Source organism: Hipposideros armiger, unplaced genomic scaffold (genome assembly GCF_001890085.2).
Source record: "Hipposideros armiger isolate ML-2016 unplaced genomic scaffold, ASM189008v1 scaffold_352, whole genome shotgun sequence".
Classification (NCBI taxonomy): domain Eukaryota; kingdom Metazoa; phylum Chordata; class Mammalia; order Chiroptera; family Hipposideridae; genus Hipposideros; species Hipposideros armiger.
Genome location: NW_017731702.1, coordinates 511,458 through 534,973, shown reverse-complemented (window position 1 = coordinate 534,973; position 23,516 = coordinate 511,458). Strand labels below are relative to the sequence as shown.

The 23,516-nt window shown below is 39.8% G+C and overlaps 1 protein-coding gene across 1 annotated transcript in view; it reads left to right on the top strand.

Annotated features, from left to right (window-relative positions):
- Nucleotides 1-109: 109 nt before the first annotated feature.
- The window catches only part of IPO11 (importin 11), a 197,354-nt gene continuing 173,947 nt past the window's right edge, over nucleotides 110-23,516 (top strand). Inside the window, exon 1 of the mRNA XM_019661540.1 lies at nucleotides 110-332. Coding sequence (XP_019517085.1) covers nucleotides 264-332 — 69 coding nt within the window. The 5' untranslated portion in view covers nucleotides 110-263. The remainder of the gene's footprint in view (nucleotides 333-23,516) is intronic.

The window sequence follows — 23,516 nt, the reverse complement described above, 5'->3', positions numbered from 1 at the left end:
ACCGCGCTACCGATCGGAAGTTTGGATTGGCTAGTTTAGAATCGGGGGGCGGGACCTGGTGCGCACTGAGATAGTTAAATAGGTTTGGTCCAGCAGTCTCAAGGTCGTGGAGGAGGTTTAAGTCACGTGTATATTGCAATTAGTTCCTGTGGATGCTTTATCAGACCAAGTTTTGGGGTCGCTGAAGTCCAAAGAGATTACCGTCACGGGCCTCGCGCCTGTTTCCCCAGCACATTCTAAGGTGGGAAACCCAAGATTTAGGGATGAGTTTGCTCCATTGGGGGAGTGAGTTCTCTGCTTCTCGCATGGTGGAAAGGACCTCCGAGAACGCAGTAAGTGCCTAGTTCCACTAGGGCTACTAGTTGCTTCGCTTCCTTGTGTACTACGTCATTCATTCCCTAAACATTGATTGAGCTCCAGCTGTGAATCCAACACTGCTGAGTGTTGGAGATTCAAAGTTAAATAGGAAACGGCTTTTCTGAAAGTTTATTCCATTGAGAGAGACAAGAAGGCCGAATCTCAGTAAATGTGGTAATTAGTGTGTATGCATTGAGTATTGTGGTAGGACAGTGTATCTTACTCGACTGTAAGCTCCATGAGTAGAAGGTCCATATCTGTTTTGCGTACCAGTATAATGGCTTTCAGTTTTTGATATTTCTGTGCGTACCCTATTTCCTTGAAGAAACTTTTTTTCAGTCATTACCAAAGCTGACTCTTCCCTGTGCAGTTTGTCGTGTACATTCCCAAGTCTTTGGTCTTTCTTTGCTGTAATTTTAAGTCAGGAGTAAACTCATATACCCTAGTAGCATCTTCAACTATCTATTTCATTCCATTAATCATTCATTTATTCCACAATTCTGGAGAATCTAGTGTGCCAGCCACAGTGGCAAATGTTTAAGGATAAAAAGATGAACATGGTATGATCCCTGCTTTTAAAGAACTTTTAAGAGAGGGAGACATGCAAATAATTGCAATAATAGCACTCTTTGCTGATCAATTATGTACCAGGTGCTCTAGGTACGTTATCTCATTTCAAGTAGTTCTCAGAAATAGGTCTTATTCTATCCATTTTACAGATAAGGAAACTGGAGGACAAAAATGTTTAGTATCTTACTGAAGACTACACAGTAAAAATGACAGCTTCATCTTGAACCTATGTCTGTATTCCAAAGAACATGTTCTTTAAAAGAGGTATGATCATAGCATTATGGCTAATATTTGAGAAAATTGGGGAACATTTTTAAAACGTATCAGAGCTGAGTCTTTAAAGGACAAACAAAAGTTAGCCAGGGGAAGGGTGGGAATTCAAAGGGAATAGCACTAACAAAGCCAAGATATAAAGATGTTTAATGAAGAAAAAGAAAATTGGCATAGCTGAGGAATACGTAGGTAAGGTAAATAGGGATTTATTGTGAAGAGGCTAAAATGTTATGCTAAGGAGCAATGGTGGTCATTGAGGAATCGTAACCATTTTGCCCTCACTGCCCGTGTCCAGACTGTGAGAGCTGCTGGAAATCACACAACAGTGCAGACAGGAGACATTCGTGGGCTCCACATCTAGCTGGGTTCTAAACGCTGCCCAGCCCCTTTTCTTGAATTCCCCCTCATCTTTCTTTCCCATTCTGCATAAAGGATCTTTAAACCTTAATTCTTCTCAGTCCTTCCATACCACTTCCCCAGCTCCTCATCAGAAGACCATGCCTTTTACTTCACAGAAGGCATACGAGATCATCTCGAGGCCATTCTCCCTTCCTGGGTCACTGTTCCACACATTGAGGATACAGGGATGAGCAAAACAAAGTAAACCTTACATTCTAGTAAGGAAAACAGACATTATGTCAGGTGGCGATAAGTGTGAAGCAAAGAAATAAAGCAGAGGAGAAAGAGATCAACTGGATGGGTGGGAGAGGCTATTTTTATGTAGCATGGGAGACAATGAAACCAAATGATAATTTTTTTTGGAGTAAAAGAACAAGACCTGGCTGGAAGAGGTTACATATTTTAAGCCACATAAACTAAATGATTGAGGTGAGTGCACAATTAGTTGACCTAGAGACTAAATTGGTATTTAGTTAATTGGCTATGATCCTTGAGCCACCTGCATCGGAAATGCTAGGACACATGGGCTGAATTGTTCACCCCACATTCGTATGTTGAAGCCCTAATCTTTAGTACCTCAGACTGTGACTATATTTTGAGATAGGGACCTTAAAGAGGTCACTAAATTAAAACGAGGCATTCAGGGTGTGACCTAATCCAATCTGACTGGTGTCCTTATGAAAGGAAGAAATTTGGACACACAAAGAGACACCAGGGTGTGTGTGCAGAGGAAAGACCATGCTACAACACTCCGAGAAGGTGACCATCTGCAAGCTAAAAAAAAGAGGTCTGAGGAGAAACCAACCCTGCTGACACCTTGATCTTGGACTCCTAACCTCCAGAACTGTGAGAGAATAAAGTTATGTAATTTATGCCACCCACTCAGAGGGATTTTGTTATGGCAGCCCTAGCAAACTAATACAGCCTGTAATGAAATTCCCACTCCCAAACCCCACCCTAAACATTGTGGATCAGAATAGGATGGGGCCCTGGCAAATGCATTTTAACAGATCCTCTAGGAGATTCTGATGCACATTGAAGGTGGGGATTCACTACTTTTAACACTAAAATAACAGATGGTGGAGGAATTTCTACAAAAATGAAATAGTTGGGGAAGGCTACCATCAATACACAGAAATTGTACTAATAATTGGATCACTTATGATTCTGGTCAGATTGCATCCATTTTTCTTTTTTTCTGTTAGCTTCAAGGCAGCATGAGTAAGTGAGATAATATTGGATGCGCCATGGATCCATGAGTTCTAGGGAATTGTGTGACGCTGGAATATGAGCTGCGTTACAGAAATGAGCATTGGAAATTTATGCAGGACTGCATTAGTGATCTTTGCAGCTATGAATGGCTTTGTAATTATAAAAAATAATTTCATTCTTCTCTGGTTCATGTTTATATCCCTTGTTAATTAAAAATAATTTATTTTTTCAGTTTCGGTGTGCACAATTGATTCATTGCCATTCTTATAGGTTTTTTTGTTGTTGTTTTGGTTTACAAAATACATCTTAACTTGAAAAAGAATTATAATAGCATTTGCTTTAGTAGTAGAGGAGGCTTATTTATATTCACAGCATGCTTGAAAGATGAAAGATTTATATGATCTGAAGAGAAACCAGAGTATCCACAGCATGCTTAAACTGATAACATTTTAAATGTGCCAAGCAATATAATTTTATTTTTCTTCTTTATTATATTTATTGTGAGCATTTTATTGTACAAAATATAGTTTCTTGAAGACTTTTGATGTATTCAAAAGTCATCAAAACATAAGGAATGTTTGAATTTCACACTTTTAACAGAGCCATTAGCACTGAAATACTATGCTCTTAAAGAAATGGTTATAATTCACCTGGACAAGATTAAACAAAATCAAATTGAAATCTAATTTATATCAAACTGTTTGATTTGATTAGAACAATGAAACATTGTTATTGTGATGATAACCAAATCTAAATGCTAAACTGAAGTGCTACCTTACAAAGCTGGACAATTTTAAGGAGTACCTAGAGACTTAATTTCTACTATTCTGTCTAAATATTAACAGAAAAATGTGATGAAATTTGGCTGAAAGAAATAATGTACCTTGAATACTATGAATAAGATTCTTCTATAAATATGTTCTAATTTTTTTCAGATCATTATAAATGCTATTTTAAATTAATAAAATTCAGAAAAATATTATGGTCTCTGTTTGATACCAGCATCAGCCCAAGAATTGTCAGTGAATATCTAATATCTAATAATTGATACTTCCCAAAAGCATCTGTCATAAATGTTTTCATATCATCACCATAAAATAACATAGATCATGTTGCAAAATGAAGATTTTTGAAGCTTTCCAAATACATTGGATTATATTACAGCTTATTTTACGTTATATTTTTGTATTTGTATTTATATATTACATGATATTATTCTTCTGTTGTATGTTGTGGGCTTCAAGTACTTTCCACAAAATTTGATTTTCGGTGAAACCCTGTGAAGTTATTAGCAACCATCAGCACGCTATTTTACATATGGGGTAGGGGTGGAAGCCTGCACACTTGCCACAAGAGGACACCAGCCTGCCTTCTGAGGGCTCTGTTGTTCCCTACATCCAACTGAATATTGTCATCAGTCAATTACTCATCACTGGTGGAATGGCAGGAAAGCAAAAGATACTAGCTAAGTCATTTTAAACACAATTTAAATCAACTTCACCTTTTAAAATAACAATCTAATGTTAAGACTCAAGTGAATTCTAAATTACGGACTTAAAAAATTAAATCTTCGGTTACCATGAATTTTAGAATAAGTTGTGTCAAAAGTAACAAGGACAGAGATGTAGTAAGTAAAACTAACTTTGTTTTCCCTTTCTATGCATTTCCTGGGCCCTAAAGATAGGACAATTACATCGTAAACAAAATAAGAAAATGAAAAACGTAACTTGGCTGAGATCCTGAAAAACAGAAAAAGCATAAAGATGAAAAATTTACCTATGATCTCATTATGCTGTGATAACCTCTGAACATTTTGACATACACTGTTTTCTTCTACTATTTTAGCAACACATAGTTTTACGTAGTTCAGGCCATACAATTTGCTGTTTTTGTTTTTGTTTTTTTCATATAATACAGTAACATAAAAAGCACTTTCTAGTTCAATAACCTTCTCTTCCCTTTGCAGTTTTCATCTGTTTTGTGTGGGAGGTAAGGGAGAGTTTTTATTATTAAATGTTCGTTACATGATAAAAGCAGTTTTCCCAGTTATTAAATGACCTTGATAATCAATATTGAAAGCTGCTGCCGAAGATTTCACCCTGTGAATGCATAAGTTTACTAAATCATTTCTATACCATTAATGTAAAAAAAAACCCAGAACCATACACACTTCAGTGCATACATGAAAAATATTTTCTACCCTTGGGATTATTTCCCTAGTATAGATTTCCAAGAGTGGAATAATTTAGTGCAACTGCGAACATTTTATTCTCTGGATATATACGTTGACAAATTATTTTCCAAAACAATTGAATCAATTTTCATTCTTAATGGTAGAATATGAAAAAATGCCAATTTCACTTTAAAAAATACATGGGTACAGGTATTCTTTTCCAAACTAGAAATAGTTTTATTATTTTTCTCTGATTATTATAGTAATCCTTAATGCAAAAAAATTAGATAATACGAAAAGATTTTAGAAACTGAAATCCATTACCCAGAGTTCACTTCCATGATCATATTGATATTTTCCAAGACTTTTGGGATATATAAAACTCTTTTAAGCTCTTGTTTTTACCTGACTAGATATGATGGGCATCTTTTAATGTTAATTAATATACATCTACATCTCCATTTATAATAGGTCAACAGTATTCCACTGTATGAACATACCATCATTTATGTAATCCGTCCTTACTGAAAGACATATTATTTCAAGTTTTTTAAAAATCATAAACAAAACTGAATCTGCTCCAAATTATATTACCAAAGGCAGATCTATTTGTTTCTAATTAGGCAGATCTAATTAGCTGTGTTGTTATAATAATTGTTATAAAAATTGCAAAAGACCCAATTTTGCAAAAGTTGCAATATTAAATGTAATGTAGCAAATTGGAAAGCCTATGACTTTGGAGCATGTATTACTTTTCTATTGCTACTGTAAAAAATTACTACAAATAGTAGCTTAAAACAACATAAATTTATTATCTTGGAGTTCTAAGGGTCAGAATTCTAAAATCACCTGCAGGACTGAGTTTCTTCCAGAGGCTGTAGGAGAGAATCTGTTTCCTTGACTTTTTTTAAGCTTCTCTTGGCTGCCTGCATTCCTCATTGAATCTTGGCCCCACATCGCTCTGACCTATGCTTCCATGGTCACATATTCTCTCTGACACTCCTGCCTCCCTCTTATAAAGACCCTTATGATTATATTGGACATACAGGACAATCCAGAATAATCTTCCCATCTCCAGATCCTTAATTTAATCATATTGGCAAAGTCCCTTTTGCCATGAAAAGTAATATATTCACAGATTTTGGGAATTAGGATGTGGATATATTTGATTCTACCTCACAAAGCATACATCTAAATTTGAGGCTGTGATCCTCCCCTTAAGAATATGAATTTAGATAAACAACTTAATTCCTATGCACTTCATCTTCTAATCTGTAAAATGAGGAAAAGAATACTCTCCATATAGGGGATTAATAAGTTAATTGTATGAAATGTCAATGCCAGGCACTTAAAAAAACATTTAGAATAGTAACTGGCACATAGGAAATATTTAGTAGAAGCTAGTTATTACAATATAATTATTGAGGCAAAATGAGTTGCATTGTTATGCTTGTTTCTTAGAACCTGTTTGAGACTGAGGAGTGTGGGAAACCCATGTTTCATTAACTTAGAATTTGCTTTATCAACTTTCTGCTTTGTCTTTTCAGTTCTTAACCATTTTTGGGGGACAGCACTGAATTTATATTTCAAATATATTCTGAACAGATCCAATGATGATTTAATTTAAACTAATTTAAATATCAGTTTGCCTTTCTCTGCAAAGAATCTGCGAATATGAAAATACATCAATGAAATTCAATGTACATTGCATGTGACTAGATTATACATTCATAGTAGCTGAAGCTAGAACCTCCAAGTGAATCTTAATTTGGGGTCCTGAAATTATAGGTAAAATTTGTGTATGTGCATTTTTCTAAGTTATAGCTTTCCTTACAGTTTCACAGGATCCATTATCCTAAATAGAAAAGTTTTATTCTTTTAGGCCAATTTCTTCATTTTGACTCAAATTAGGTTATTATTATTTTTTATCGCATATTCCTTATAGCCTTGTTACTCAACGTGTGACCTATGGATCAGCAGCATTGGAATTAACTGGAAACTTATTAGAAATGAAGACTATCAGGCCCTAAACACCTCAGACCAACTGAATCAGGATGTGTATTTTAACAATATCCCCATGTGAGTCTGTGCACACTTAAAATTTGAGAAGTATTACCTTTCAGTAAAATCAGATGATACAATTAAGTAAAAAAAATTTTTTTTTCCACAATACCATCCAAGTAGTGACAAACCCTGTTAACATTTTGGCATATACTTATTTCTAAAAATGGGACCACCCTGAACAATATATTGTTTTGTAACCCGCTCTTCCCCAGTGCATTGTGAAAGTGTTAACAACATGTAACATGTCAACAAATACATGTCAATATAATTTTAATGGCCAGTTTGTATTTTATTATATTGTATATGCATGTATTATCATTTAATCATTCCTTTCTTGGTGGTCATTAAGGTAATTTTTATAATTTTACATTTAAAAACAGCCAAGTTGATGAACATCCCTGTAATGCAGGGCTTAAGCTTGCTTGGTCAAATCTTAACACTGCCACTAACAAGTTGTGTGATCTTAGGCAGGTTACTTGTAAGACTTCTCTGTTCTTTAGTTTCTTATCTGTAAAATGGGCATAATAAAACGCACCTTATAGAGTTGATTTGAAGATAAATACACACGATGCATATAAAGAACTTAGAACTGTATCAGGCACATTCTAAATGCTCAATAAATGTTATCTATTATTAATCTTTATGAACACTCAACTATTTCCTTCCAAGTTTTCTTTCTAAAGATAAGAAAACTTAGGTCACTAAGCTAGCTAGTAGCAGAGGCAGGGAGAATTGGATTTTCTTTTAATCTTTCCACCTTGCTATCTTTCTGGAGTAGAGCAAGAAGCAAGTTTAGGACCTTAAGTAAGTATTAATCAGAGGGTTGACTGATGAGAGGAAGATTATTTTCATAACTCTAATCTGCAGAGACGGACCCGTAGAACAACGCATTTTAGCAGCTGATATCTAGAATAGGGAAGGGAAAATGGTTCTGATTTAAACTTCCATCCACCCAGGCGACAGCTGATTTTCTCCGGAGCAGGGCAACACGGACCTATGGTTCCCATGGTTACAGGTCCAGCTGCGTCCAGGCTCTTTACTCTCTATAACGCGCAAGCGCATGCTGCCGCTGTAGACTCCAGGCGCCTTAGGTTTCGAAGAGGAAGCCCCTCCCTCGTTTTCCGGCCTGTCCTATCGCAGTCTTCCTTTGCCTATTCCATGCGCTCTGGGAGGCTGTGACGCGATATTCGCGCGTCCGCGTCGTTTGGAGCTGCGACGCTGAACATGGCGCGTTCCTAGAAGCCGCTTTCGGCATCAGTAGGCGGCGGCGTGTGGACTGGAAGCGTGGGGTGCGGGACCAACCGACGCCTCTTGGTGTTGGGGAGTGGAAGCCGGAGAGCCGGGCTATTCCGGACCCAACTAAGCGGTGAGGCCCCTGCCTGAGAGGCCCAGAGCGCGCACGATGGAAGGGAGGAGTGGGCTGGGCAGCTGAGACCCGTGAGGCGAGGGGAACTTGGGGCTACCGGGAGATGAGGGATAGCAGTGGCGCCGCGAGGGCGGCCTGCACGCTAGGCTCTCTGCGTAACCCTAGGTACCCCTGGGAGCTCGGGGCTGTCCCAGTGAGACCGCAGAGGGAATCGGGGCACTGGGAGGCAGACACTGGGAGCCAGAATGAGGAGGGCGTAGGGTGCTCATTCTGGCTGCTATTGCGGGCCAGAGTGGTGCCCTTGGGGAATAGGTGGTGCAGATTTTGAGAGACCTTGGTCATCTTTAGTATAAAACCACTGTATATTGTTATTGCACACACGACACTGCTGCTACTAGCAATACTGGGAAAGCTTTAAATAAACATTAGACCCTTGCGCAATTGCCTTTAATGAACAAGTGAAGGGAGTTACACATTTTCAGGGAGGACCTGATTGCTGAGGTATGGCCGCCAATGCTCAAGCCCAGCGAGTTCGGCAGCTTTATATTTGGGGGTATTTGTGATTCAGCAAAACGATTTGAGACCCATCGTATTTGTCATTTTTCTTAAGCCTTTTGTTACATAGTGGTGATTGAGGGAAGTATTTCAAAGTGATTTGACTAAAATATCTAGGACTGGTAAATTCCTTACTGGTGCGAAGATTGCAATTGACATATCCTCCCTTCCCCCTCCACCCAGTTTAAAGGAGCTCAGATGTAGTGCGGTAGTGTCTGTCCTTGGGATGTGGTTATTCTTCAGAAAAGAGTAAGGAAGAGCAGTTTACAGCCATAATTTTTTTTTGGGGGGGGATAGGGAGTTAACCCCTCCATTTTCATATTATTTCAAACTTCTCTGTTCTGTATAGAGGCTTCAGGTTAAGGACGAGTAACTCTAATATAAGACACCCAGTGCATGACACCTTTTCTTACACCTTTCATCACTGAGAAAGATTTCTGTGAAATCAGAATGCAAATCTCTCCGTTGGTTGTGATAGGATTGTGGAATTTTTTCCCTCTGTAAACCCAGCACAGGGAATAGTAGAAATAGTTTAATTATAGAAATACTTTGTGGCAATATGTTATAGCCCTAGGGCAGCTGGACTATTTTGTCCTAGTTACACTTCCTAAAGCAGAAGAGAATTCTCACCACAAACAAATTTAATTGTGGTACTATGATTAGCGGTTCTAAATAAAGATGTGAAAATTATTTGGTAATTAATATAAAAATCTAATCTTTAGTTTATGTGACATTGTAGGCTGAAATACTAAAGCTATTTCCAGAGATAAATGTATGTTTTTCCAGAAAGAAAACTATTCCTATTTGGGGAGATAATGTTTGATTAGGTAGATTTTAACCTTTGTGTTATATGTATGTATATGTGTGTGTATTTGTATTTAATCTTGGGCTTCTAATTTCATGTTATTGCTGGCAATATTATGCATTTGTTTTTCTATCTGTACCAAATGTGGACTGCCAGTTAATATCAGATTGTTTCTGGGAATGGCAATACACACACTCTTAGTACAGGTGTGATACTGGAGTGTCTTTGTTTGGTTTTCTAAATACCAGGCTGATGACAGATAATTATTAAGCTCTGTAGAGCTTGATCTTGGATTAGTCTTCTACACCCGTGCTGCTCAGACTGTAGTATATGGCATCACAGACAGTTTATTAGAAATGTACATTCTCAGCCTTAACCCCAGATCTACTGAACCAGAATCTGCATTTTTACAAGCTCTCCGGATGATACGAATGTGCATTAAAGCTTGAGATGCACTATGTTGCTTGGTAAATAAGACTGAAGTCATGCACAAACCTGTATAAAAATGATAGCATCATTTATTTTAATCTGAGCTGATCTTACACTGACTATGGAATCTGATATATCTGATTGAAGAAACTAAGGCCCAGCAATGGTAAGTGACTTGCATAAGGTCACACATTTCTAGATTTGTAACTCAGGTTCTGACTAATTCTAGTGCTTTTCTTTTGCTAGTTACTGCCAGAGTTCACCTTATTAAAACTTAATTAAAGCCTTCACGAATGACAGCTGGGTATTCTTTCAACAACATTAATTCATTGAGTAATGGAGGAGCACCCCAATAATCCTGTGTGTCTCTTGTAACTACTTCTGTTGCCCATGGTGGTTATTAACCCACCACCTCTTTACTTTCTTACTGTTTCCTGGATAGTGTTGCTTTCTACGCCACAGAGGAAATGAAATAGGAGTACATTGATGAGAACTTTGTAGCCTTTTGCCTTGTTTCACAAGTGCAAACATGTCTACCTCTATTTGTTCATCTCTAATTGTGCTCCGAGTTTTTTTGTCCTGAGCAACAATGTTTCCTCCCTATATTTGTTTGCTACAGCTGCCTTAACAAAATACTTTAGACTGAGTGACTTAAACAATAGTTTTTTTTTTTCTTAACAGTTTGGGATGCTGGAAGTCCAAGATAAAGGTTCTGGCAGGATTGGTTTTCTCTGAGGCCTCTCTCCGTGACTTACAGATGACCCTTTTTCTTCCTATGTACATGGTCATACTTTTGTGCACTAGGACCTCTGGTATCTCTTTTCCTTATTAGAACACCAGTCGAATTGGATGACGGCCTCATTTTAACTTAATTGCTTCTTCAAAAATTTTATCTCTGATACTGAGGATGCTGGGGGTGAGGACTCCCAACATCTGAATTTGTAAGGGACGCAGTTCAGTCCATAACTCTTGGCTAACCCTTTTTTACTCTCAACTGACACTAACTTGTCAGGATTTAAGCACACATTTTAAATACACTCTCCTCACTCTATTCACCTTCTGGTACATCTGTAATTATTTCTTAAGTTTCTTGAAACAGTTGTCTATATTACATTTTCTTCACCTCCTTAATGCTTATTTTTTTCCTATGTATTGAAGTCTGGCAATAGCCTTCAGCCATTTCTTTCCAGGCACCTAATATGCTTTAGGCCCAGCCTTCTAACTGGCCAGCTGCCCCCTCCCATCCTCTCCAATCCGCTGCAGTCACTGAATTTCATGGGGTGATGGTCACCATTGATCTCTTTGTCGTGCAATGTAATGGAATCTTTTTAATCATTTGACATTTTGACTAGTTGTTCTTGAAATTCTCTTATGCTTCTGTGACACTATAGTCTTACTTCCCTACTATGTCTTAGCCAGTCTTTCCTTGATTTATTTTTCTTTCTTCTGTGACCATTTTGGATATTCGTTTCACTTTGGGGCACTGACTTCTGCTCTCTTCTGCCTCTGCCTACTCTCCTTGAATGGTCCATCCCTGATGACTTCAAATGCTATCTCTATTTTGATGGCTCCCAAATCTCTGTTTCTTTAGTACAGATCACTCTTCAACTCTGACACATTGTTGTTATCTTAAGATACCTTAAAGTCATGTGAAAAATTATGTATCTGACCTTTTATGAAGTTGCCTTTTTTCCTTCTATGATCCTGCAGGCGCCCCTCAGTTGCAGATGCCCAGAATCTTTTTTTTTTAAAGATTTTTATTGGGGAATTGGGGGATGGGAACAGCGCTGGGAAATTGGGGGAAGGGGAACAGACAAGTTGCTGTCCTTTTGTTCTTCAGTCTAGTTGTGGAGGACGTTGCTTCACTGGCCCAAGTTGGCACCATCATTGCGCTCTTCCTGGGCGAGGCAGATCAGTCGCCGGCTTTTGGACGGCTGCTCACTGCGGCTGCTCACTGCTCACTCTGGCTGCTGGCTACACACAGTAGCCCATGGCAACCCACTGCCACAGGGGCTGCAGCCTACGCCGTCGCTGGCGACTCACAGCAGCTCAGCTCCAGTTTGAGCTGTTGTTGAGCATCTTAGCTGTAGAGGGCAGAGTCACTGGCCCTCATATGTGGGATCCGAACCGGGGCCCTCTGGCATCCCAAGCCAGCTCTTAACCAGCGCGCTACTCGGCCGGCACCTGGATGCCCAGAATCTTAACTCTTATGCCCTTAGTGCTGCTCTCCTCCCACTTAATTATTTACCAAATCTTGTACCTATTTCATCTGCTCTTTTCCAGTGGCTACTATCATGGTTCAGGTTATCATTATTATCTGGATGTTTGTATAAACCTTTTAAATAATTTCCTTGCTTCCAAGAATGCATACCACCCACCTCTACCCTTCCTTCTTCTGTAGGCAGATTGTGGTGTGATTCTGCAGGCCTTCCATGCAGACTTTCAGATTAAAATCTAAACTACCAAGCCTAGAAAATATGGACTTTGCTTGCTTTTGCTTCCACCTTGTTTCCTGCCTTGTATGTTTCTGTCATGCTGAAGTATTTACAATTCTTCAAAAGCGTTGGGATGCTTTTTACAATTGAGAGACACTTGTATGTTGTGTGTCTTCTGCCTGGAATTTACCCCTCACCTGTCTGACAAACACCCATATTATGTACTCCTTTGGAGAACTTCTACTCAGCGCAAGCACTACCTTGCTTGTTCCCTCCTGGGAAGCCTTCCCCAACCTCCCTATGGTGTCAGGCCTCTTACATTCTTTCATAACAGCTTATCAGAGCGCTATACTATTTTGTAATTGTTGTCTTTTCTTCTCTAGACCTGAGTGTAGAGACTCTCTTATTTATATCTCAGAACAGCGCCTGGCCTGTAGAAGCTGCTTCATTGTTGAAGACTGAATGCAAGTTGAATCACCAGAGAGTTGAAAAAAATGTGGAATGTTATATAACATGGATGTTAGACCTACTGGGCTTGACAAATCAGAGACTTGGGTTCATTTTTGTGACTTTACACAACTGTAAGCCGAGATTGGGATTTCGTTGTTGAATTCATTTATTTAACAAATATTTATTCATCACTTTTCATATGTGCCAGTTACTGTTCTAGATTCTGGCATTATACCTAGGACAAATCAAAGTCCATGGTCCCTGGACCTTAAATTTTAATCGGGAGTCTGGATAATTAACGCATATATATTAAAATGTCAGATGGTTAAAAGTATTATGCATAAAAATTAAGAAGGCTGTTCAGACTAGAGAGAGATTCTGGGTTGAAGGGTGCACTATTTTAGATTGGGCGTCAGGGAAGACTTATTTGATTAGTTGATGACTTGAGCAGAGACTGGACAAGATATGCAGTTATCTAGAGGCAAGAGTTTCCAGCCAGAAGGAACAAATACAAGGAAAGGACAAGATAGATTTTATGTATCTATTCCACTAAAGATGGACAGCATGTTGTCTTCAATTCTCTCTTACTATAGGTGAACACCCTTATCCTTGTCTCCTCCTTGTATGCCTATGCAGGAGTTTCTTTGGTTATAGCACCAAGTGTGAAACTGCTGGGTCAAGACTATAACCTGGTCATAGGACACACACACACACACGCACACGCACACGCTTACACAGTCACACAACTTATCAGCAATGTCAAGATCATTTTCCAATGTGTTGTAACAATGTATTCTACTAGCAGCTATGAATAAGAATTTCAATTTCTGTACATTCTTGCCAGCGCTGAGTATTTCCAGACTTTGTAATTTTTCCAATCTGATGATTGATTGTAAAGTAATTTCCCCTTTTTTTAGCTGAGCCATCCTGCCACCTGTTGGCAGCTCAGCGGCAGCTCAGCTTGGGCCGGGCATCGAACTGCTGAATTTCCCAATATTTTAAAAATTCCTGATAAACAGTGACATAGTATCTCTTCTAATATTTATTGACTATTTGGAATTTCCCATCTGTGAATTGTCTATTTATATTCTTTGTCCAGTTTTCTTGTTTTGTTGATTCACAAGGGTTCCTTGTATATTCTGTATGATAGTCCTTTGTCTGTTTCAATCATTTAAAATTCTACTAATCTTTAACTAGTTAATTTGATATATGGTGTTTTCATTGACTCCATTAATTTTGGTCTTCAATTTTGATGTATAATTTATCAGGAAGATAAGCTATAGTCTTTTTTTTTTTTAAGATTTTATTGAGGAATTTGGGGAGGGGAACAGCGTTAGGGAATTGGGGAAGTTGCTGTCCTTTTGTTCTTCATTCTAGTTGTGGAGGATGTTGTTTCACTGGCCCATGTTGGTATTATCATTGTGCTCTTCCCAGATGAGGCAGTCACTCACCGGCCATTGGATGGCCGCTCACGGCAGCCTACGAAAGTGCATGCCCACTGCTGGCCAGCCCCACTGTAGCCTACGCCATTGCCGGTGACTCATGGCAGCCCAGCTCCAGGTCGAGCTGTTGTTCACCATCGTAGCTGTAGAGGGAGCAGCATCACTGTCCCACATGTGGGATCCAAACCGGAGCCCTGCTGCTCAGAGCTGGCGTCCCAAGCCAACTCCTAACCAATGCTCCACTCGGCCGGCCTGATAAGCTATCATCTTGATGTTGTATTAGGTTCTCAGGTCTAAAGCTAATAAAACAAACAAATGCAAAAATAATTCGTTTCATTTGAGGTACCAATAGACAGTACTATGATTAAAAAGAAAAAAATTTGTAGCAGGAAGTTTTGTATTGGGTTGGGAAATGTCTCCAATGAGCCTGTGACCTTAGAGAAATCATAGTTTATTTCCTAAACCTCTTTGAGACACAGTTTCTTGGTCAGTAAAACAAAATGCTTAAATTAGATATGCTTACTGTTTACAGAACAGATATGGATGGCTCCATGGTGATAGGAAAATTATTTTAATGACTCAAAACATTTTAATGATAAAATGTATAATAGTTCCTAATTGTGGGGACATTACTGGGCATATAAGTCTATGCATGAATGAATTTCATTTTTTTTTTTTTTTAAGATTTTATTGGGGAGTTGGGAGAGGGGAACAACAGTGTTGGGGAATTGGGGGAGGGGAACAGTGTTGGGGAATTGGGGAAGAGGAACAGACAAGTTGTCCTTCAGTCTTAGTTGTGGAGGGCGCAGCAAGCTCAGCTCCAAGTCCAGTTGCGCTGCTCAGCAATTAGTAGTGGGTGGGTGTAGCCACCATCCCATGCGGGAGTCGAACCAGCAGCCTCATTAAGAGTGTGTGCTGTATACCCTGAGCCACCTGGGTGGCAGCTCAGTTCAAGGTGCTGAGTTCAGTCTTTAGTTGCGGGTGGGCATAGCCCACCATCTTCTACAGGCAACCTTGTTGTTAGGAGCACGTGCTCTCACCATTTGAGCCATCCTTCTACCTGTTGGCAGCTCAGCTCGGGCTCAGCTAACTGGCCCATGTGGGAATCGAACTGGCGACACTGTTGCTCAGAGCTTGCACTCTTGAGCAAGCTCTTAACCAACCGAGCCCCTTGGCTGGCCCCTGAATTTCATTTTTAATGAATGAATTTTTAAAAATGCAGTGACTCCTTAGGCTAAACTCTCAAAACAAGAACGAGATTTTTCTAGGAGTTAGACAGTGATGTCCTGGACCTGTAATTAGAAACTATCAATCAAAGATGTATACATTTGGTGAGGACTGATGATCCTTTAACACTTAGCAAAAGGTTTTTCCTAAATTTAATTCTGATCAGTTATAGTCTGTTAAATTTAGGCAGGTGCTGTTACTCCGGTTCAAAGAACAGTATCTGGCTCAAAATCAAGTTCACTGCTTTTCCTTCCTATTTCTTTGTTTTACATCAGAGAAGGAATTTTAACACCAATAAGTATAATTGCTGTTCTTTAGTAGTATTTATTTCTGCAATATTTTTGTTTGTTTGTTTCAGGTGTACAAAACAATGTAATAGACATTTAAACCCCTCGTAAAGTGATAACCACCTCCCCCAAGCTACTACCCCTCTGACATCTTATATAGCTGTTAAAATACTATTGACTATCTTTCCGGTGTTGTGCTCTGCATGTCGTGACTATACATACCTATATATTTAGTTATAGTTAACATTCAATATTATTCTACTTTAGCTTCAGGTGTATAGCGCATTGGTCAGGCATCTACACAGTCTATGAAGTGATCCCCCTGATAAGTCCAGTGCCCATCTGGCACCTTATATGATTTTTACAACATTGTTGGTTATATTCCTCATACTGTATTAACTACCAATTGGTATTAATACCTTCACCTTTTTCACCCTGCCCCAAATCCCATTCCCATCTATCACGCTGATAGATCTAGTACCTATCTGGCACCATATCTAGTTATTGCAGTATTATCGACTATATTCCTTGTGCTATATATACTCTACATCTCCATAACTACCGTGTAACAATCAATTTGTACTTCTTAATTCCTTCCCTTTTCACCCATCCTTAACCCCCCTCCAATCTTAAAGAAGTCCCTCTAAGAGTCCTTGTGGTACTGGTTTGGTGGTGATGAACTCCCTTCAGCTTTTTCTTGTCTGGGAAGCTCCTTATCTGTCCTTCAATTCTAAATGATAGCTTTGCTGGGTAGAGTAATCTTGGCTTTAAGTTGTTGCTTTTCATGACTTGAAATATTTCATGCCAGTCCCTTCTTACCTGCAAAGTTTCTGTTGAGAAATCACCTGACAATGCTATGGGAGCTCCCTTGTAGGTAACTAACTGCTTTTTTCTTGCTGCTTTTAAGAGTCTCTCATTGTCTTTAATCTTTGGCATTTTAAGTATGATGTTTCTTGATGTTTTCCTGTTTGGGTTTATCTAGTTTGGGACTCTTCTGTGCTACCTGGGCTGGTCTATCTATTTCCTTCACCAGGCTAGGGAAGTTTTCTGTCATTTTTTCTTCAAATAGGTGTTCAATTCCTTGCTCTCTCTCTTCACCTTCTGGTACCCCTATAATGTGAATGTTGTTATGCTCAATATTGTCCTGGAGGCCCCTAAACTCTCCTCAGTTGTTTGGATTCTTTTTTCTTTTCTTGTTGGGTGTTTTCTGCTACCTTATCTTCTACATTGCTGGTTGGATCCTCTGCTTCATCTGATCTACTGTTGATTCCCTGTAATACATTCTTCATTTCCTTTATTGTATCCTTTATTTCTGACTGGTTCTTTTTCATTGTTTCCATCTCCATTTTTATGTTTCTTATCTCTTTGTTGAAGTTCTCCCTGAGATCACTGAGCATTGTTATAAAGTGTTTGGAATTCTGTGTCTGATAGATTGCTAATCTCCTTTTCACTTAGTTCTTTTTCTGGAGCTTTGTTCTGTTTTATTTGGGACATATTTCTTTGTCTTCCCATTTTGGCTGCCTTCTTGTGTTTGTTTCTATGTATTAGGTAGGGCTGCTATGTCTCCTGGTGTTAGTAGAGTGGCCTTATGTAGTAGGTGTCCTGTGGGGTTCATAGGAGCGTCACACTCCAGGTGTGTCCCTTGTGTGGGTTGTGTGCGCCCTCCCCTTGTAGTTGAGCCTTGATTGATAATTGTACATCAATGGGAGGGACTGACCCTTGGGATCACTGGTTGCAGGATTGGCCTTGACTAAGATCCTGCAGAGCAGGATCTGCCTCAGCAGGACTCTGGTGATGCTCCTGCTCGTTTTGAAGCTGGCCACTGGGGGCGCCAGCCCCAGGACCACCTTGGAGGGGATCTGCTGTAGGTCAAATTCAGCCACAGCCACAGCCAGTTCCTCACCTCCTGCCAAGGCAGGCGGTCTGCATGAAAAAGCCACTGGAAGAGGCGTGAGTATGCCTGAAAGTTGGGCAGGGCCGGGTCTCGAATCATCAGGGCATGGTGAATGAATGGCGTTAGCCAGCACTGTCTTGGTGTGGGGGTTACTTGTTTAGGATAAGCTCCTTCACTTCCTGTTAGGAGGTGTTCAGTCATGGGGAAACTCTCATGCATACCAAACAGACAAGAGACTAAACTGCAGTTTATCATTGGCATTTCACTAAAAGCTCCAAGTGAGACACAAATATGTGGGTTTATTGGACAGGACTGCTGTCACAGCTGCCTCCTGGCTCTGTATGCTGCCTTCTTACACACTCTATATAATTTACCCGTATAGTTCTCTGTCTCCCCCCACTAGAGTACCAGCATACCTTGTTGGTATGGCAGCTCACTTTATTATGCTTCACAGATGTTGCTGCCTTTTATTTTATTTAACAAATTGAAGGCAAGACCCTCCATCAGCAAAAAGATTACGACTCACTATTGTTGTGGTCTAAAACCAAACCTACAGTATCTCTGAGATGCAGGTTAACAAGAAAAGCGGCGCACTAGAAGTACATACTGTGTAGGGCAGTGGGGTGGAGGGAGGAGCACTTCTCCTCTAGTGCAGTGACACATTTCCAGAGGTGACGTCAGCCGGGACCAGCAACTTCAGTGACCTCTGTATCGTGACCCATTGGCTGCCATTTAAAAAAGCATGCACGAAAGCAGAACTGTATAATGCGCCCTGTCTCCGCACCACCCAGCTTTAACGATGCCCAGCTCACTGTCAATCTCATTTCATCTTGCCTCCACCTACTTGCCCCCTAACTACCATTGGTGTGCGAACGAGACGCTTGCTCACATTCAGGTTTACCTTTTGTTTTGTTTTGTTTTGTCAAGCTGCTTTAATTTAAGATTTTGGTTCCTCAAAATAATAAAATGTTTCTTTATCTTTAAGCTTTCTAATATGACTTTTCTATTGTGATTATCTTTGAACTCTTCGTTAGTCTTCACAGAAGTTCATTTTTTTCTTGTTTCGGACACATTATCTCTCTCTGGTTTGCTTTTGATTACAGGCAGTTTAGCAATTTTGTGATATTTCCTATCCATGATTCCCCAAGAATGTGATTTGTGCCTCCTCTTCTTTTTGTAGACTTGGGTTGTAGATTATGATTTGACTTAGATGTGGAGCATAGTAATGCTCTTCTCATCAGATAAGTGTGTCCCTTTCCTCATGCTACTTTGCCCGTTCTTGTTCCATAGTTTCTCAATCTCCTCTATGCTAAAACATTGCTTACATTTCCTTAAATTCTGTCATGTTTACTTTATGGAAAACTCAAAACATTTATTTCTTCATCTTACATTTTCTTTTGATAGAGAGTGTTTTTAATGATGCCGTATCTAACTAAAGAAGTAGAGACAGTGCTGTAAGGCAGTTTTTTGGTTGTCATGTTTTGCCTCATGGTGAGGTTTTCATTTTCACGTTTTGAATCCCATCCTTTTTGTGTTACATTATTCTGTAGGCTCCCATTCATTTCTTTCTCTCAGGAGCTTTCTTCTCAGCATTTATTGACCTAAGTTCTTGAACCTTGAAAACCCTTGCTGTATTTTCACTAGTTGTCCTGGCCAAGTGGTCACTGAGAATTCCAATATCTTCCTCTTTCCCTGTCGTGGAGGGAGGGGAAAAGGATGCTTGGAAATAGACTCTTTGGGGTGTAGCACTTACTTCTACCATCAGGTGGCACTGCAGATTACTCTATTTTTACATCTTTAGGAATGCTAGATATAGCAGTTGTTTTCTGGCAAAGAAACAAATTGATGTGGGAACAGTCATGGAGGAGAAGACTTAGAAATGAAATTAAAGACGCTGTATTGTTAACACATACAAACTTATTTTCCTTTTATGCAATGGAAGTGTACTGTATATAATAGGTGATGCTTAAAGGAAAGTAAATAATAAATGAGAACTTCTGGGTTAGTTTTATTTTTCTCAGATTATTAAATCGATTTTAAACTACTGTTTTTTTTTAAGATTTTATTGGGGGATTGGGGGAGGGAACAGCGTTGGGGAATCGGGGAAAGGGAACAGACAAGTTGCTCTCCTTTTGTTCTTCAGTCTAGTTGTGGAGGATGTCACTTTACTGGCCCATGTTGGTATTGTGATCATTGCACTCTTCCCAGCTGAGGCAGTCTGTCACTGGCCATTGGACGGCGGCTCATGGCAGCTCACGCTGGCTGCCAGCTGCTCACGGCAGCCCACTTCAGCAGGAGCTGCAGCCTTCGTCTTCGCCATCGACTCACTCCAACCCAGCTCCAGGTTGACCTGTTGTTCACCATCTTAACTGTAGAGGGCGGGCGCAGCATCACAAGCCCATGTGGGATCCAAACCGGCAGCCCTGCTGCTCAGAGCTTGTGCTCCCAAGCCAACTCTTAACTAACAAGCCACTCGGCTGGCCCCAGACTAAGAATATTTTTTTTTAAGATTTTTATTGGGGTATTGGGGGGATGGGAACAGCACTGGGGAATTGGGGGGAAGAAGAACAGACAAGTTGCTGTCCTTTTGTTCTTTAGTCTACTTGTGGAGGACGTTGCTTCACTGGCCCAAGTTGGCACCATCATTGTGTTCTTCCCGGGCTGAGGCAGATCAGTCGCCAGCTTCTGGATGGCTGCTCACGGCAGCTGCTGGCTACACACGGTAGCTTATGGCAGCCCACTGCAGCAGAGGCTGCAGCCTACACTGTGCCTGGCCACTCACGGCAGCCCAGCTCCAGGTTGAGCTGTTGTTTAGCATCTTAGCTGTAGAGGGCAGTGTCACTGGCCCTCATATGTGGGATCCGAACCGGGCCCTCTGGCGCCCCAAGCCAGCTCTTAACCATCGCGCCACTCGGCCAGACCCAGACTAAGAATATTTTTAAGTCCTGATTGGTTTAGGAGGATTTAAGCTTGTAGCTTCTACCACCAAGTGGGAATTTGTAGGTCCTTTGAAACTCTTGACTAGATGGGATATTTTTGGAATAGAGAAGAGAAAGCAAGGAAGAAATGCCTTCTTGTTATATATGTTTTATTGCATAATTTTTATTTCCAAATAGATCAATCTTTGACAGTCTGCTTGAAGTCCGATAGGGATCTCATAGGGAATGCTTCAGCAGCCCAGGTGGTTCTTTAAATGGAGGCTATTTGGAGATATATGGAAGCATCTTCAGTCAAAACAATCCCTAGGAAGTGTTATTTACAGATAGTGTGCAGGGATGCTAAACAACCTATAATGTCCCAACAGCCAAATGACCTCTGTTGAGAAAATGAAATGAATCCAAACTGTGCTGTATGGATTTGGGTGGGACTGGCATCTTTGGAACCTTCTTGGCTTATGTACCAAGTTTTATCTTTAATCTTGCTCTAATTTCTTGAACAAATGCTCTTCCTTGCTCTGAATTAACATCAGTTATTGTTGTTGATACTGTAGCCACGTTCTTCATTTCTTCAGTCACTTTTCCTTGTCTCTTGCCGACTTTGGCATTTACATAGTCTAAGCACTTAAAAAAATAAGAGCTTTATTAAGATATAATGCATAGATCATACAGTTCAGTTACTGAAAGTATAGAATTTAGGTTTTGGTACATTCACAGAGTTATGCAACCATCACTACAATCAATTTTAGAAAAGTTTCATCATCCCAAATAGAAACCACGCTCCCATCAGCAGTCACTCCACATTTTCCCCTGATCCCCTAGCTCTAGACAGCCACTTTTGTTCTTTTTGTTTTTATAAATTCTGTACATTTCATAAAAATGGAATCATACAACATGTGGTCTTTTGTGACTGCCTTCTTTCACTTAGCATAATGTTTTCAAGGTTCATTTATGTTATAGCATATATAAAAAAGGATTTCACTTTTTTTTTACTCTTTCCACGTGGATATCCAGTTGTTCCAACACCATTTGTTGAAAAGACTATGCTTTCTTTCTCCATTGAATTGTCCTGGTACCCTTGTTGAAAATCAGTTGGCCTTAGCTGTAAGGGTTTGTTTCTAGACTTTCAAATCTGTTTCATTGATGTGTATATCTATCCTTACGCCAGCCACCAACCCTGTCTTGATTACTGTAGCTGTGTCATAAGTTTTGAAATCTGAAAATGTGAGTGAATTTCCCATATTTCTGTTTTTGATTGTGATCAGAGAACACATTTGCATTATTTCAGTCCTTTTAAATTTGTTGAGGCTTGTTTTGTGGCCTAGGATATGGCCTGCCCTGGAGAATGTTCCATGTGCACTGCATGTATATTCAAGAAGAATGTGTGCATTTTGCTGTTGTTGCGTGGAATGTTCTGTAAATGTCTGTTAAGTCTAGTTTGTGGATAACGTCGTTCAAGACTTATTTCCTGGTTGGTCGTCTTCCTAGCTGTTCTATCTGTAATTGAAAGTAGAGTATTGAAATCTCCAGTTGTTATTGTTCCTGGTGTGGAGCCTCTGCCCTGGGAGCAGGCTGGGGTAGCCGTGACTCAGGCCCACTATTCTTGGCCTCATGTGCGTGGGGTAGAGCGTCCGCACCGTGAGTGGTGCCTGGGCGAAAGAACAGAGCCCTAGACCTCTCAGCTACACTCGTCTGGAATAGAGCTGCAGCATGCAGACATAGCTGGACTGGATGAGAAATGCTGGCTGCTTGCCCCTCTTGGGGAGAAACCATAGCCCTAGATCAGGAGCAGGGTGAGAAGGACCCCGTGTTCCTGGCTACATCTGCCTGGAGTAGAGCTTCTGTCACACTGTGGGCAGGAGTGAGTTCATGGTTCAAAGGCCACAGATTCTTGCTGTTCTTACCAAGATTTAGTAGTATTGCTTGCATAAAGGTTTTTCCATTTGCTGTATGTTCTTAATCACCCTTTTCAAAAGGTTGCTTTTTATAATTTCTACTGGTCATGGTTGTGTCACTGAGGAGAGGATCTGTGTACCTCTTCGTGCTACCATTCCAGAAGTGTTTTGGAAAAGAGGAGACTATTTCTATTTCTTTTAAACTGGAAGTTGGGTCTAGAGTCTTCATTAGATTAAACCTGATCATTTTTGGTGTTTCAGAGGGGAGGTTGTGTACTTTTTATTGCATCACATCAGGAGGCACCTAAGGTTAAGTTGTGCAGCTGTTTATGATACTAAGTTTGCTTTCTTGGTTGAGCTGGTAACTGACAGATCCCTTCATTTTAAAGGTTGGTTTCTTTATTGTACTTAGCAAGTAGTCTGTGGGGTGTTACTTGGACACGCTGGGACTATAGCTGTTTTTTCAGTTAATGGTTTTAGCATTCCTTATTGATCCATACCTGAATAAATTATTTCACTGGGGGGCATCCTTTTTATTTTGAAATTCTTTTTTCTTCAATTTTTATTGTAATTTTACATCTTTTTCTAAGTCAATTTACTTACTACTTTAACATTTAATAGTGGCTGTTGTTTGTGTGGGCTCTCCTAAAACCAAGGACAAACTCAGATAATGTAGTCTAAAGAAAATCATCATAGCTGAAATTAAAGTCACTGCAAGCCTGAGATTTGCTTTTATAGGTTTTTTTT